This window comes from Vipera ursinii (assembly GCF_947247035.1).
Source record: "Vipera ursinii genome assembly, chromosome: 3".
Taxonomy (NCBI): Eukaryota; Metazoa; Chordata; class Lepidosauria; order Squamata; family Viperidae; genus Vipera; species Vipera ursinii.
The window spans coordinates 190,931,253-190,946,427 of record NC_139516.1 but is presented as its reverse complement, the minus strand read 5'-3'; the positions used below and the strand labels follow the sequence as shown (position 1 = coordinate 190,946,427).

At 36.1% G+C, this 15,175-nt stretch overlaps 1 protein-coding gene across 3 annotated transcripts in view; it reads left to right on the top strand.

Annotated features, from left to right (window-relative positions):
• The window catches only part of UBR5 (ubiquitin protein ligase E3 component n-recognin 5), a 97,857-nt gene that overhangs the window by 17,331 nt on the left and 65,351 nt on the right, over window positions 1–15,175 (top strand). For all 3 annotated transcript variants that reach the window (XM_083358762.1, XM_083358763.1, XM_083358761.1), the window contains exons 3-7: window positions 447–528; window positions 681–757; window positions 1,508–1,627; window positions 3,487–3,676; window positions 6,237–6,396. In XM_083358762.1, coding sequence (XP_083214888.1) covers window positions 447–528; window positions 681–757; window positions 1,508–1,627; window positions 3,487–3,676; window positions 6,237–6,396 — 629 coding nt within the window. The remainder of the gene's footprint in view (window positions 1–446; window positions 529–680; window positions 758–1,507; window positions 1,628–3,486; window positions 3,677–6,236; window positions 6,397–15,175) is intronic.

The following is a 15,175-nucleotide window of genomic DNA, read 5'->3' as shown; positions in this document are numbered from 1 at the left end:
CAATTCTGAATTTGTAAATTTGGTATCTTAAAGATCTTCCAACTTATTTTTCTACTCAGCTACCTAATTTGGGTGGGCACTGGGGGATGAAGGAGAAACAGGTGTGCATACCCAAGTGGCTGTATGTTTGTGTTAAACTCTTCATTGGATTCTAGGCTGATTACAACTTGGAAAGCAAAGGTTTGCTTTGATTGGTTTCAGAAGATCTAAAAATGGACTGTCATAATATGATCTGTAGCCACTGTATCTCACAACCTTTTTCGTTCTGTATATGGATATATAGATATCTGTGATACATTGAATTCTGTTTTTAAGTGTTTTTTAAATTGGAAATAAATTTTGAGATAGCAATTCATGTCATATCACAAGCCACTTATCTTCTTTCATTTTTTAAAGCAAGAGGAGTGTCTTACTCATGGGATTTTTTTTTCTTTTTTCTTTTTCAGTCATCCTCCTTTGAATGTATTGGAACAGGCAACAATTAAACAGTGTGTAGTGGGACCAAATCATGCTGCATTTCTTCTTGAGGTAAATTGTACACATTAGGCTACAATTAAAATATTCTGGTTGTATAGTTAAATTTAGATGTCCTAGGTTAGACCAACTTAATAACTGCTAAAAATGTTAATAATGCAATTTAAGTATAATGTTTAATGGACAGTTTTTTTTTTCAATTTTAGGATGGTAGAGTTTGCAGAATTGGCTTTTTAGTTCAACCAGACAGATTAGAATTGGGTAAACCTGATAACAATGATGGGTAAGAGCTACTTTTGTTCTGATTTGTAACTAGTATCAAATACTTTAATCCACTTTGTTTTTAAATGTTACTCATTTGGATTGTTAACGGAATTGAAAATAAACCTAGGAAATGAGTGAAATTTTTAAAAAATATTTTTAAATGTACTTTTTTGATGATGTTTATAGATGCTAAAATTAGTTCTAACCTATTTGTATATAAATAATAAGAGATGAATCATAAATACTAAAAACAATTTAGATGTCCTAGCCAACATTGACTGCTGAATTGAATAGTCTTAATAGAACTGAATTGGCATTATATTTTCATTTACAATGTTACCACTTGCCAGGATATGTTTTCTGGATCCACATTTTTATCTGACTTAATAGAGTTTTTAAAAGGATATAGGAGTATTATATTAATTCAAGTTTGGGTTTAAAAGCAGGGGTTTGAAATTTGATTGTATTAATTAACGCATAGTAATTCATTTGAACATATACACAATAGTTTCACCATGAGAGTTAATATTACTTTTGCAATAAAACCGTTTCTAATAAAAGAGCTGCATTGGCATGCTTTGCATGCTTTTCCTTTTCTCCTGTTAGATTGCCATATCCTTTAGCTAAGTTTGGAAGATTCCCCAAGGGTGTTGCTTAAGCTGGTGTGTTACCAGACTGAGTCCCTGAGAATTTAAACCTGGGATTCCAGGGTTTGTTTTTAACCCATTTGGGATTGTATTGTGACTGATCTACCATCTTTTACTTTCAGTTCAAAGTTGAGCAGTGGCTCAGGGGCAGGAAGGACATCCAGGCCAGGCAGGACTAGTGATTCCCCATGGTTTTTGTCTGGTTCTGAAACTCTGGGCAGATTGGCAGGCAACACCCTTGGGTAAGTTTTGATAGGATTGAGGCTGCAACCTGTTTGTATACTATACTTGGTTAACATCATCTCTATATGCATGAAGATCATTCGAATGCAGAGGTGGTTTAGGATATATTTTTTTTAAAATGCTATTAAGCAAGTTTTTATATTTCATCAATTAAACTTAAATTTTGAAGAAATATTTAATCTACAGGTAATCCTTGACTTACATCCATTCCTTTAACAACCGTTCAAAGTTATAACGATATGAAAACAGTGACTTACAATTGGTCCTTAAACGTATGAACATTGCAGGATCCCCATGGTCACATGATCAGAATTCCGGCTCTTGGCAACCAGCATGTATTTATGGGGATTTCAGAGTCCCAGGGTCATGTGATCACCATTTGCACCCTCCCTGCCAGCTTCCGACAGGCAAAGACAATGGGAGATAATGGATTTGTTTAACATCTGTGTTATTTGCTGCAGTAATTCACTTAACAACCGTGCTAAAAAAGCTTATAAAATGGAGCATGATTTATGTAACAACAGCCTTACTTAACAGCAGAAATTCTGCTCCCAATTATAGTCATAATTTGAGGACCATCTGTGCTTTAATCTTCAGACTAGATAATGCTATTACAGGTAGTTTAGATTTTCTTCTTCAATAGTGATAAGTATTTTAGGTGAATTTATATCCTGCATATTTTTCCATGCAAAACTACTGTTAAAAATACACTGAGAAAGCTTTTTGGGAGAAATATTTGAAGATACATGTTGTTTTGTGTTCTATTTCATTGTTGCTCTTTCTTGTTGAATAAAGCTAGCATGATTTATAAATGATCCATGATGGCATTTCTAGTTAACTATGAATTGTAACTGGAATCATTTGAAACACTTATTTTTAACTTCAGTTGTTGTGTTGCTCTAGAGAAGTTCACTCAGTTTTAAAGATAGTGATTATGAACAGCTGCTAGAATAGATTTATCTTGCATGTGTTCTGCCAATAAAAACAATTTAAAATGAGTCCTGGCTAACATCAATGTTTTTTTTTACATTTTACTCATAAACATTTTAAAACAATCACTGATTTTCTAGAAGGAAAAGAATATTCCTGAAATAATGTGAGATTTCTTAATATCTTTGCCTAAAAAGATACTTAATGTGGTAACAGCATAAGCATATGTTATATATAAAGTAATTGTTTTTAAATTATTTGTAGATTGATATTCGGATTGTAAAAATCAGTGTCACATCTGCATGTGAAAGTTTAAGCATATTGTCCGATAGATGGATGATGAATTTTGTATAGTGTTGCTTTGAATAAATCATAGAACTGGTTGAAACAGGATATTCCCCACTAAAGGGAACCCATGATGCTCAGAGAAGATATAGGAGATAGAAAAGGAAAAAGATTCTATTCCAGTAGTAAATATTGTTCTGCAACCAGAATCATATGCAAAATCTACCTTTCTATTAACTATATTGGGGTGGTTAATAGTTTTGAAAAGTTAATATTTCTAAGTGCATAGCTTCCAATTTAGTAGGCTAGCTTCTAGAATATTGTCACACTATGCTTGGAATAGAAAATGGAACATTCTGGAATCCCCTGAAAAATATGTATTTTCAAGATCACCCAGCTCTAAAAAAGATCTGAGGGGCTTACAATTTAAAAGGACTATTGGTATTAATATATTTTGTTTCTGGCATGGTATGTTTTGTATAAGTCTTAACACAGACTGAAGTTTCAGAAGAGTTTCTACCGTAATCTTTTGCAGAATTAACACTAATTAACCAACAGTATCTCGTGGAACAGATCAGATATATGATAACTTTAAAAATAATTCAGAAACATTGATCCTTTGTTTCTGATTTTTTTTTCTCAGAAGTCGATGGAGCTCAGGTGTGGGAGGAAGTGGGGGAGGATCATCAGGTAGATCATCAGCTGGAGCTAGAGATTCACGAAGGCAAACACGAGTTATTCGAACTGGACGTGACAGAGGATCTGGTCTACTGGGTAGTCAACCACAACCGGTGATTCCAGCATCTGTTATCCCAGAAGAACTCATTTCACAGGTAAGAATCTCGCTTAGGCTGAGTTTTTTTAAAAAAATTTCTATAACAAAGAGATTGGGTGTGTCAGTGAATAGATTTTAAACTTCTTCCATTATCTCTCTCTGTCTCTTTCTCTCTCTCTGTTTCTCTGTCTGTCTCTGTCTCTCTGTCTCTGTCTCTGTCTCTCTGTCTCTGTCTCTGTCTCTGTCTCTGTCTCTCTCTCTCTCTCTCTCTCTCTCTCTCTCTCTCTCTCACACACACACACACACACACACACACACACACAGAAACAAACAGTTCAATCTCTTTTGCCTGCCTGCCATTTTCCTTTAGCTTGATATGCAGCATATGCTTATCAGCTGTTCTCCCTCAGTCTGACATCTAATATTACTGGGTTTGTAAGTTCAAGAACTGATATCTAAGTATGAATTGAAATCAATTTAGTTACTTGACAGACAACAAAACAGTACATTACTTGGAAGTCATTCTGTCTAAATGTGAGGTAAATTAAAACTGCAATAGATAATAATCTAAAGTTAGATATCTGAACTTTAAATGTTTTTAAAGAACAAAATGTACACATTTGAAAAAAGAAAATTTCCATTGACAGAAATGGAAAGGATTGAAAAATAGGCTAGTTGCTGAATATTTTTCAAGGAATGTCTACTAGTTTTACTTGACAATAACAGAATTTATCACTCAGGCTTTTGAAAATATCTTCTTACTGCATCTTACTGGATTTCCAGAAATCATTGCTATTGTAATCGTACACTATTGTCATAGAGAATATATGGCAAATCTTGTAGGACAAAGAGGTTTATCTCCAGGATTCAGAATGGGGCAAGCATTCACATGTTTCCCAACTACTTTTACCTCTGAGTCGGATGAATTATTTTTTAAATTTATGTTATTAATCATTATATATCCCCTATCTCACTGTATAAGTGACCCTGGGCTATTTACAGTAAAAGAGACCATAAAAACCATATATAACATACCAAGTTAAAAAGATGGAGAGACCATCCTTAAGGTCACAGGAATCCTATATGTGCATACCACTCTTGGATCCACATTTCAGTTGGCAGAACCTGGACTTAACCTTCTTCTGGAAAGTCAATAGAGTGGTGGTGGTGGTGGGCAGCCTCACTTCTAATGATAAGATGTTCCAAGGGCAGGGACATGGCAGAGAAGGCTCCCCTCCAGTCAGGAAGGGCATGCTGCCAGTCGACCCTGCCAGTCAAAATTCTGATTGAACGGGCTCAGTAACATGCCCTTCTTGATGAACCAGGTAGGATTAGGACCATTAGGTACTTAGGTATGAAAAAGAGGCAGGGTTTATGGTAGGTAACAGTTTTGAGCTAACTTTCAACATTTGAGAAAGTTAATTGGCCCAAAAGGAAAAATGTTTTCTTGAAATTTTGGTGTATTCCTGCTGTTGGAGATGATGTAGAGGTAATCTAACAATATTGCCTTATTGTTGTCAGTTCCTTGGATAGGAATCCTCATTAGCTCCCATAATTGTCTATTTTGACTCCTCTTAATGAACTGGAACTTCATCTTTCCAAAAGCTTGTTGATTTTCAGCAGTCAGCATCCTTAACTTGCTGCTGTAATTCCTTTTGAGAAGAATAGTTGCCATAAAAATGAACTAATGAAAAAGTTGGCAATATTTTTATAAAATATATTATAAAATATATAAAATATTTTATAAAATAAAATACAGTAGAGAGTAGAAAAATAAATAGAAGTTGAATTGCAAATGATAATAGAAAAGGCAATTATAATATTAATGCTATGTGTTTAAGATTAAAAGCTTAGATAGCTTTGTAAGGAATATTTATTTCTTTTTAATGCTACTTTATGTAGTGTGTAGGTCTATATCTGCTCCCATTCTCTGACCACTTTATCTCTTTGTTTGCTGTATGCTTACAAGTTAATGATTTCTAGTTTTGATATGTAGATTTCATCCTATTGTCTTTTAATGCAACTAAATTATTTTCTTTTACTTTGATGCCTTTATTAAAATAAAAATTATTTTATTTGTTCATCTAATATTGGGTTTATACTAGCACCATGCATTCCAAACTTGCTTGTTGGCAACTCAAATAAAACTGAAAGTTAAGTATGAGATTAAAAAACAACAACTGCAGCATTCCCTAGAATTAGACGAAGGAAGAGTGATTTTTTTTTCTGATGACTTGTCCAGATTCTATATGAAAAGGAGTAGGGGAATCTTCTCATCTGAATCTTCTCCATATCCATTCTGCTAGCAGCATAACTACGTGGTTGGGTAGAACTCATTCCTTTGGAGAATAACCACAGCCAGCCATGTTGGAATTTAAATAGAGGGGGCAGGGACGGGTGGAACTCTCAGGAAGGGATCTGGCAGATTTAAGATCGTCTTTACCACAGTTCACTTGCATTTTCTGCTGCACAATTTTAATTGCACTAACAACTTCTATTTACTTAACCTATTTGTAGTAATCAGTTTAATTTCTCAGGAATGTTTTATTTTTGTAAATCAGAATTGTCTTTAGAATCATTTTTCAGTTTAATGTGTGCATGCCTTCTGTTTTGCATAGGCACAAGTTGTTTTACAAGGAAAATCTAGAAGTGTAATTATCAGAGAACTTCAACGGACAAATCTTGATGTTAATCTTGCGGTGAACAACTTGTTGAGTCGTGATGATGAGGATGGTGATGATGGTGACGATACAGCAAGTGAATCCTACCTTCCTGGAGGTTTGTGTGGGAAATGTTTTCTTATTCCTTAAAAAAATGATTTTAAGCTCTTACAGAGTTCAGTAGGTATTCATTCTGCAATATTTATAAATAATTAACATTCTCTTCTAAAAAAGTATTGGTGTTTTGGAAGAAAGAAAAAAAGAATAGGTAAGGCAAAATCAGGCCAGGTTTTTACTATTGGAGTGAATATGTAAAATATGAGGGTTGAAACCTTAGGAATCCTGTAGTCCCAACATACTGCCTAGTGCAGGAAGATGCCACACTGAATCCTGAAACGTAAGGGACTCTGGAGGTCATCTGTATTATTGTTCACTTTTCTGATTTGAAGTTCTGTATTATAAGAATGTACATATTTTGGGCATCTTAATTGATCCACTTACAGTATCCGTTGAAAGCTTTCTGTTAAACAATTCAAACTTGAAACAAGTTTCTGATGTTTAAAAATAAAAGTCAAGAGGGAGCCTGAGTAACCTGGTTCAAAAACATGTAACTATTGCAGAGAATAGTGTTTGGGAGTCAGGCAGCATTGAGATGTAGTAAATCCACAATTAGTGTTTTTTTGTGTGCCACAGATGATGTATGACTTAGAAATAAATAATTTAACAAGGCACACTGCATGCAAGAATGGATCTTTATATCCTGTTTATTTCTTCACAATTACTTTCTAAAGCAGACCCCTATTAAAATAGAAATTGTTGAAGAAAAAAAGATTATACTAAAAGAAGAAGCTGGAAGGCATTTGTATATTACTTTTGATAATCATAGAATTAGCTTAATGTTAATATTTTTAGAATAAATCTATTGCAGTTTAAATACTGTGTTTTTGGAAACACAGTGGAATAATAATGGGGAAGAAGTTAATGTGATTATAATTAGACAAAGGCTTATTTTCTGTGGTGAAATATTTAGCCACGTGAGGCTTGCTTTCAGATTCCCATTGATTAAATAAAATAAAAAATGCACACCTAAATGTACAAATTGCCATGTGAGGTTTAGAATGTTGCTATTCTACTACTGATTCTATTAAGTAGTGGTTTTCCAGTTGATTAATATATTACTTTTTGATCAATCATTATGCAGGTAGTCCTTAACTTACAGCTATTTACTGTAAGTAAGTTACAGCAGCACTGAAAAACGTAACTTATGACTGCTTTTCACACTTGTAACCTTTGCAGCATTCCCACGGACACGTGATCAAAATTCAAACGCTTGGCAACTGACTCATATTTATGATGGTTGCTGTGTCCTGGGGTCATGATCATCTTTTGCATCCGTCTGACAAGCAAAGTCGGTGGGGAAGCCAGATTCACTTAATAACCGTGTTACTAATTTAAGAACTGCAGTGATTCACTTAACAACTGTGTCAAGAAAAGTTGTAAAATGGAATAAAATTCATTTAACAACTGTCTTGCTTAGCAACAGAAATTTTGGGCTCAATTGTGGTCGTAAGTCAAGGACTACCTGTCATTCATTTCTTATGTTTCCAACTTTACGTTTGTTGAAATTCCCCTTTTCTTAGTTTATTAAAATCATAATAAGGAATTTAGCTTCCAGATTTATTTATTTATCACTCCAGGTAGCATATAGGATTAAAAAATTAACAATATAAAACCCCGAGAACCCTCCTCCCCACGGTGGTGACAAACACAAACATACAATCATCAATTCATTCTAGAGATGACTTATTGGTGCTGCTAATAATCTGTATTTTAAGACTAGTCAATTTGATTTGTGTGGTATCTTGCAGTTCGGCAAGTTGAATGGTAGAACAGATCTTAATTTAAGTCAGTTTATTGTTTCTCATGCTAGACATAATGCTTTGGTTGCACATAATTTATTTATGGAATTTTGTATAATGCTGGTTTTAAAAAGGAAGTATTAAAAAGCACTTCATAGTTTGTATTTCTTTTTCAGTCTATTGTTCATTTTAATAAAAAAATCAAAGTGATTTACAATGTCACCTCACATATTCTTCTAAGCTGGGGTAGGCAACTATGGCCCCTTTATGACTTGTGGACTTCAAATCCCATAATTCCTGAGCCAATATTGCTGGCTCGGGAATCATGGGAGTTGAAGTCCACAGGTGGTAAAAGGGCCGTAGTTGCTCACTCCTATTCTAAGCTATAAGTGTGTAAAATTAGAAGATTGGAATAAAAATCTTTATAGAAATAAATATAGCTGCCGTAATGATAAACACATCCTTGAGTACATGCTGATAACATCTGGAAAGATGTGGGGAAAGAATTATCTGTTAGTGATGACATTCTGGTTTTGGGAGAAGCCAGAGAATGAAGCTATTAACAAACTAATATCAGCCCATATTTTCTTTCTGTAATTTCTTCTTTGTAGATGAAAACATACATTTACATACAGTATCTCACTAAACTTGGCTAAGCAAGTCACAGAAATATTTTGGAGATGCTCATAGATGTATCTGCGGCTAAGTCAGCCTAACTGACAAGATGCTGTCAGTGAAAATGATGATGATTAAATTTATACCCTACCTTTCCGTTTAATATATGATAAAGGTAAAGGTAAAGGTTCCCCCGCACATGCGTGCTAGTCGTTTCCGACTCTCCGTTTCATAGCCGAAGAGCCAGCGCTTGTCCGAGGACGTCTCCATGGTCATGTGGCCAGCATGACTAGACACCAAAGGCGCACGGAACGCTGTTACATTCCCACCGTAGTGGTCCCTATTTTTCTACTTGCATTTTTACGTGCTTTCGAACTGCTAGGTGGGCAGAAGCTGGGACGAGTAACAGGAGCTCACTCTGCTACGCGGCACTCGGGATTCGATCCGCCAAACTGCCGACCTTCCGATCGACAAGTTCAGCGTCCTAACCCACTGAGCCACTGCGTCCCTTTTAATATATGATACCTTATAGTATAAAACAAAATACGAAATTTAAAATGGAGCATTACAATCAGTATAATGGGAATGAGAAATTAAAATAACTTTTATAGTTAAGAGCTTTCCTGCTATAAGAGAATTGCCAAAGCTTTTGTCAATCTCAGAAAATATTTATGTGAAAAAAATATAAAGCTATATGAAATAAATTGCTCTTGTACAAGCAAATGTTAAAAGCCTTGCTGGTTGACTGCTAAGGTTTTCCTGGTTCTTATAAGCATTTCCACAATTCTGCTTGATGGTTATGCCAGGTTGTAATTTTGTTTGGCTTATACAAAACTTTTGAATACTGATTGCAGTATTCAGTAGCAAATGTGTATAGCATTTGTATAGGCAGAGTGGTAATTTAAGAAAAAACTTTGGAGTAGCTATTTTATTATCATTTAAAAATGCTTTTAAATTGTAAGGCAGTAGTTATTTCACTGTTGAATGCTTGTGTTTGACCCCCTCTCATGGGTCAAATTAATGGGCAATTTAAGTCTAATTTATCATTAGTCTTATATAGTATTATAATTCTGTTCCTGCTGAATTGACCAATTTTCCAGAACATTTTATATTTACAGTCAATATTACAGTAGCTCTATTTGGTTCCAATATGGCTTTCAAAATCATATCACTAACAATAATGGAGAGGTATTAATATGATTTTCATTTGAATAGTATATGTTAAATAATGCATAAGGCAGAGGTAATAGGCTTATCTACAGAACTTTTTTCTTTAGTTTTCACTAAGTAGAATTCAGAAGAGATACCTCTCAGATAGGTCACTAGGAAATATTCATTTTCAGTTTGTTTTATTAGATTTAGAATAGCTCCTAGTTACAGATCTGGAAGAGAAAATTACTTGTCTGAGTTCCTTTGTCAGTCACACTCTCCTTCAATCTAAATGTAATAAAAACAACCCTTTTTGAAATCCTAAAAACACAGGGGTAGCTGAGCAGCTATGCTATCATACAGTTCTGTAGATTTTAATTTTTTTTTGAATGGTAATGCCATATATAAATGAGGAATGAATACACACACACACACACACACACACACACACACACACACACGGAAATCATTTTGGAAGAAGAAAAATGGAGGGCAACAGTTATCCAGAGAATTCCAAGTAAAAGTATGAACTCATTCTAAGTTAGTTTATTGCATATTTCCTTCTTAACAGTGTCTTGGATTTCTGAGCATGGACAGAATTTATTGTAAAAAAAGAAATCTTGGTCTCATTTTGATGTTGAAAGGAAGACTAATAATGTCTCACATTTTCATAGTGGTTGAGATCAGGGAAAACTAACCTTTTAAAGATTATTGTTGTTTTGTCCAATAGGACAATATTTTCATTTTTTGAGTTGTGAGAAAATTTAACAAAATTAATTAAGATTTTTTTTTTAAATAAAGAGATCAGAACACATCATCTCCTTCAGCAAGAACCTAGATTAACATCAAACAAACAAGCAGAAAGCAATATCCTGGTCAAGGAATTACCAAGGAGAAAACCATACCTCCACCAACATTGCTAGGGGTAACAACAACGATAACAATACAGCTGGAAAGGACCTTGGACATCTTCTAGTCCAGAGGTCCTCAAACCTTTTGGGCACCAGGGACCAATTATGTGGAGAGAGGTTTTTCCATGGACCGGAGGGGATGTGGTTTTGTGTACTGCTTGCATCCCGCAGATGGGGTTCTGCTTGTTTGTGTGGGCCAGTTGCTGGCATGCTGCAGCCCGGTACTGGTCCACGGACCAGGGATTGAGGACCCCTGTTCTAGTCTAATCTCATTCTCAGGCAGGAAACCCTATACCATTTCAGACAAATGGTTGTCCTGTCTCTGCTTAAAAACTTCCAGTTTTGGAGCATTCACAACTTCTGGAGGCACGTTCTTCCACTGATTAATTGTTCTAACTGTCAGGAAATTTCTCCTTAGTTATAGGTTGCTTCTCTCCTTGATTGATTTCCATCCATTGCTTCTTGTCCTGCCTTCAGGTGTTCTGGAGAATAGCTTGACTTCCTCTTCTTTGTGGCAGCCCCTGAGATATTGGAACACTGCTATCATGTCCCCCCTCGTCCTTCTCTTCATTAAACAAGACATACCCAATTCCAGGAACCGTTCTTTATATGTTTTAGCCTCCAGTCCTCTGATCATCTTTGTTGCTCTTTTCTGTATTCTTTCTAGAGAGTCTCAACATCTTATATACTGTACAGGTGAAACTTGAAAAATTAGAATATCATGCAAAAGTTCATTTATTTCAGTAATGCAACTTAAAAGGGGAAACTAATATATGAGATAGACTCATTACATGCAAAGCAAGATAGTTCAAGCCATGATTTGTCATAATTGTGATGATTATGGCATACAGCTCATGAAAACCCCAAATCCACAATCTCAGAAAATTAGAATATTACATGCAATCAATAAAACAAGGAGTGTACATAGAACAGTATTCGACCTCTGAAAAGTATAAGCATGCATATGTACTCAGTACTTGGTTTGGGCCCCTTTTGCAGCAATTACTGCCTCAATGCGGCGTGGCATGGAAGCTATCAGCCTGTGGCACTGCTGAGGTTTAATGGAAGACCAGGATGCTTCAGTAGCGGCCTTCAGCTCTTCTGCATTGTTCGGTCTCATGTCTCTCATCTTTCTCTTGGCAATGCCCCCATAGATTATGGGGTTCAGGTCAGGCGAGTTTGCTGGCCAATCAAGCACAATAATCCCATGGTCATTGAACCAGGTTTTGGTGCTTTTGGCAGTGTGGGCAGGTGCCAAGTCCTGCTGGAAAATGAAGTCAGCATCCCCATACAGCTCGTCTGCGGAAGGAAGCATGAAGTGCTCCAAAATCTCCTGGTAGACAGCTGCGTTGACCCTGGATTTAATGAAGCACAGTGGACCAACACTAGCAGATGACATGGCTCCCCAAATCAACACAGACTGGAAACTTCACACTGGACTTCAAGCATCTTGCAGTGTGTGCCTCTCCATTCTTCCTCCAGGCTCTGGGTCCGTGGTTTCCAAATGAGATGCAAAAGTTGCTCTCATCAGAAAAGAGGACTTTGGACCACTGAGCAACAGACCAGGTCTGTTTTTCTTTAGCCCAGGTAAGATGCTTCTGACGTTTGTTGTTCAGAAGCGGCTTGACAAGAGGAATACGACATTTGAAGCCCATGTCCAGGATCCGTCTGTGTGTGGTGGCTCTTGATGCACTGACTCCAGCCTCAGTCCACTCCTTGTGGAAGTCCCCAACACTTTTGAATGGCCTTTTCCTGACAATCCTCCAGGCTGCGGTCATCCCTGCTGCTTGTGCACCTTTTTCTTCCACACTTTTCTCTTCCACATAACTTTCTATTAATGTGCTTTGATACAGCACTTTGGGAACATCCAACTTCTTTTGCAATTACGTTTTGAGGCTTTCCCTCCTTATGGAGGGTGTCAATAATGGTTTTCTGCACAACTGTCAGGTCAGCAATTTTCCCCATGATTGTGATTCGTACTGAACCAGACTGAGAGACCATTTAAAGCAGGGGTGTCAAACTCAATTTCATTGAGGGCCGCATCAGCATTGCGGTTGCCCTCAAGGAGCCAGGTGGGTATGGCCAGGGTGGGCGTGGCCTACTGGGTGGGCATGGTTAGAGTGCGTATGGCCTACTGGGTGGGCATGGCCAGCTCTACATCGTTCGCATCAAGGGTGCCTCTGGTGGCCTGGGCAGGAGTGGAACAGATCTGAGGGTCTCTGGCAGAAGGAGGGTCTCTGGGCCAGGGCCAAGGCAGTGGGGGCCATTCCCTCACTGTTTCCAGGATGGCTTCGTGGGCCACATGAAACCACTTTGCGGGCCGGATCGGGCCCCCGGGCCTTGTGTTTGACATGTCTGATTTAAAGGCTCAGGAACCCTTTGCAGGTGTTATGGCTTAATTAGCTGATTAGAGTGGGACACTTTGAGCCTAGAATATTGCACCTTTTCACCTTTTCACAATATTCTAATTTTCTGAGATTGTGGATTTGGGGTTTTTATGAGCTGTACGCCATAATCATCACAATTATGATAAATCACGGCTTGAACTATCTTGCTTTGCATTTAATGAGTCTATCTCATATATTAGTTTCCCCTTTTAAGTTGCATTACTGAAATAAATGAACTTTTGCATGATATTCTAATTATTCGAGTTTCACCTGTATATAAACAGTAGGGAGCAATCCCCATACAGAAGATGTTGCCTAGTCAGGAAATGAAATTTCTACAAATAATCAAGATCAGAGAACACCAAGGATTCCACAGCTACATATTTCTCTTCTATTGAAATGAGAAAATGATCTGGCAGCTGAAACTGCATTCTTAACAATCTTGTATTTGAATGGTAGATCTATATTTATAATGTGAAAAAGCTTAAAGATTGGATGAATGTAAAGAAAGAATACAGTATATGACTTATTCAGGTTCTTGGCGAGGATCCAGTTTGCCAGCTGTTCAAGGGAACTGTATAAAAATACATTTTTTAAAAAATTGTATAAGACTATAGCATCATAATTAGTTCTCAACATAAATTTGTACAACATATTTATAGAGTGAAATGTCTTGCCCAGATATGTAAGATTACAAAGGAAAGCAGTAAAAGGTTGAGTTTATTTGTTAAATTGTAATAAACTTGTTTAGATTACAGTGAATTAATATATATTATATGAATGATATAGTTTTCGATCAAAGTGAATAATATGAATTCCATTTGCTTATTTAAAAAACTTATATGCTACCAATTTCTTAATAGCTCTGGGCACAAACAGACAGTAAATACATACATTGCAACAATATTTAAAACATTAATATAGAGAGATGTCTAAGTACATTTTAAAAATCACCCTAAAATGTAATAATGTGACAGAATACCTAACAAATAGAGGAGGCAGCACGATGGTTAAGGGAGGAAACAAGGCCATTAGAGAAAAGTTTATTGAATTCAGGGGAATGGGGAAGTATGAGAAAGAGACTAGTAGTAACTTTGCTTAATTACACTATGTATAAATTGTGTGAGAGAATCACTTTGTTTAGTTTTCAAATTTCTTTTATATTAGCCTACTAGAATTACATTTTTTTTCCAGAAATCCACATGCAACTTGTCTCCTGAACTTGTCAGTCTTGTGGAGCATGACATGACCAAAGAATGCACACATGACCCTGGGGTAATAGGCATTCTAAGTTATGTACCCCAAAGCAATTACTAAATAGTAAAGCAGTTTCAGTGTAATGTGGAATCATAAATAGGTAACCTTTAGCATATTTGATTCTATATTCCAGGCTAGCTGAAATTTTTGCAGCACCCCAAAAATTCTAGAATGTACTATTATCCTGCTTTAAGCTTATCATCCTGCAAATAACCAAATCTAGGTTTGCTTCTTCAAGATTTATCAGCTGAAATTAATGAAAAACCTAATTGCCACAATTGTTAAATGGCTGTCCAGCATCAGTGCTGGATTTAAAAGCACCCTACAGTATCAATGTTACACCATCTTGTTACCACCTTATTCTGTAGTACTATATCCAGTACTATATCCATCCTGGAGACCCACAACAGCTCTGAAGATATTTAGTACTCAGTTCATAAGAAAGTAGAATTATACATTATAATTATAACTCATAAATATTATTAACAATATTGAGAGCAGGCAACTTGTTGACATTTTGTGGGTTGCCTTTCGGTATGCATATAAAAGTCCAACTCACATTTGATTCCTGGTGACTGCATGGAAATGACCATATAAATTGTCTTGGCAACAATGCAAAATGGTTTGTTATTGCTGCCTTGTAGGATTTTTCTGCCCCAACTTCTTAGTCTAGCTTATAACTTGATATTTCCTGAATGCTCATTCATTCAGCAAATTAA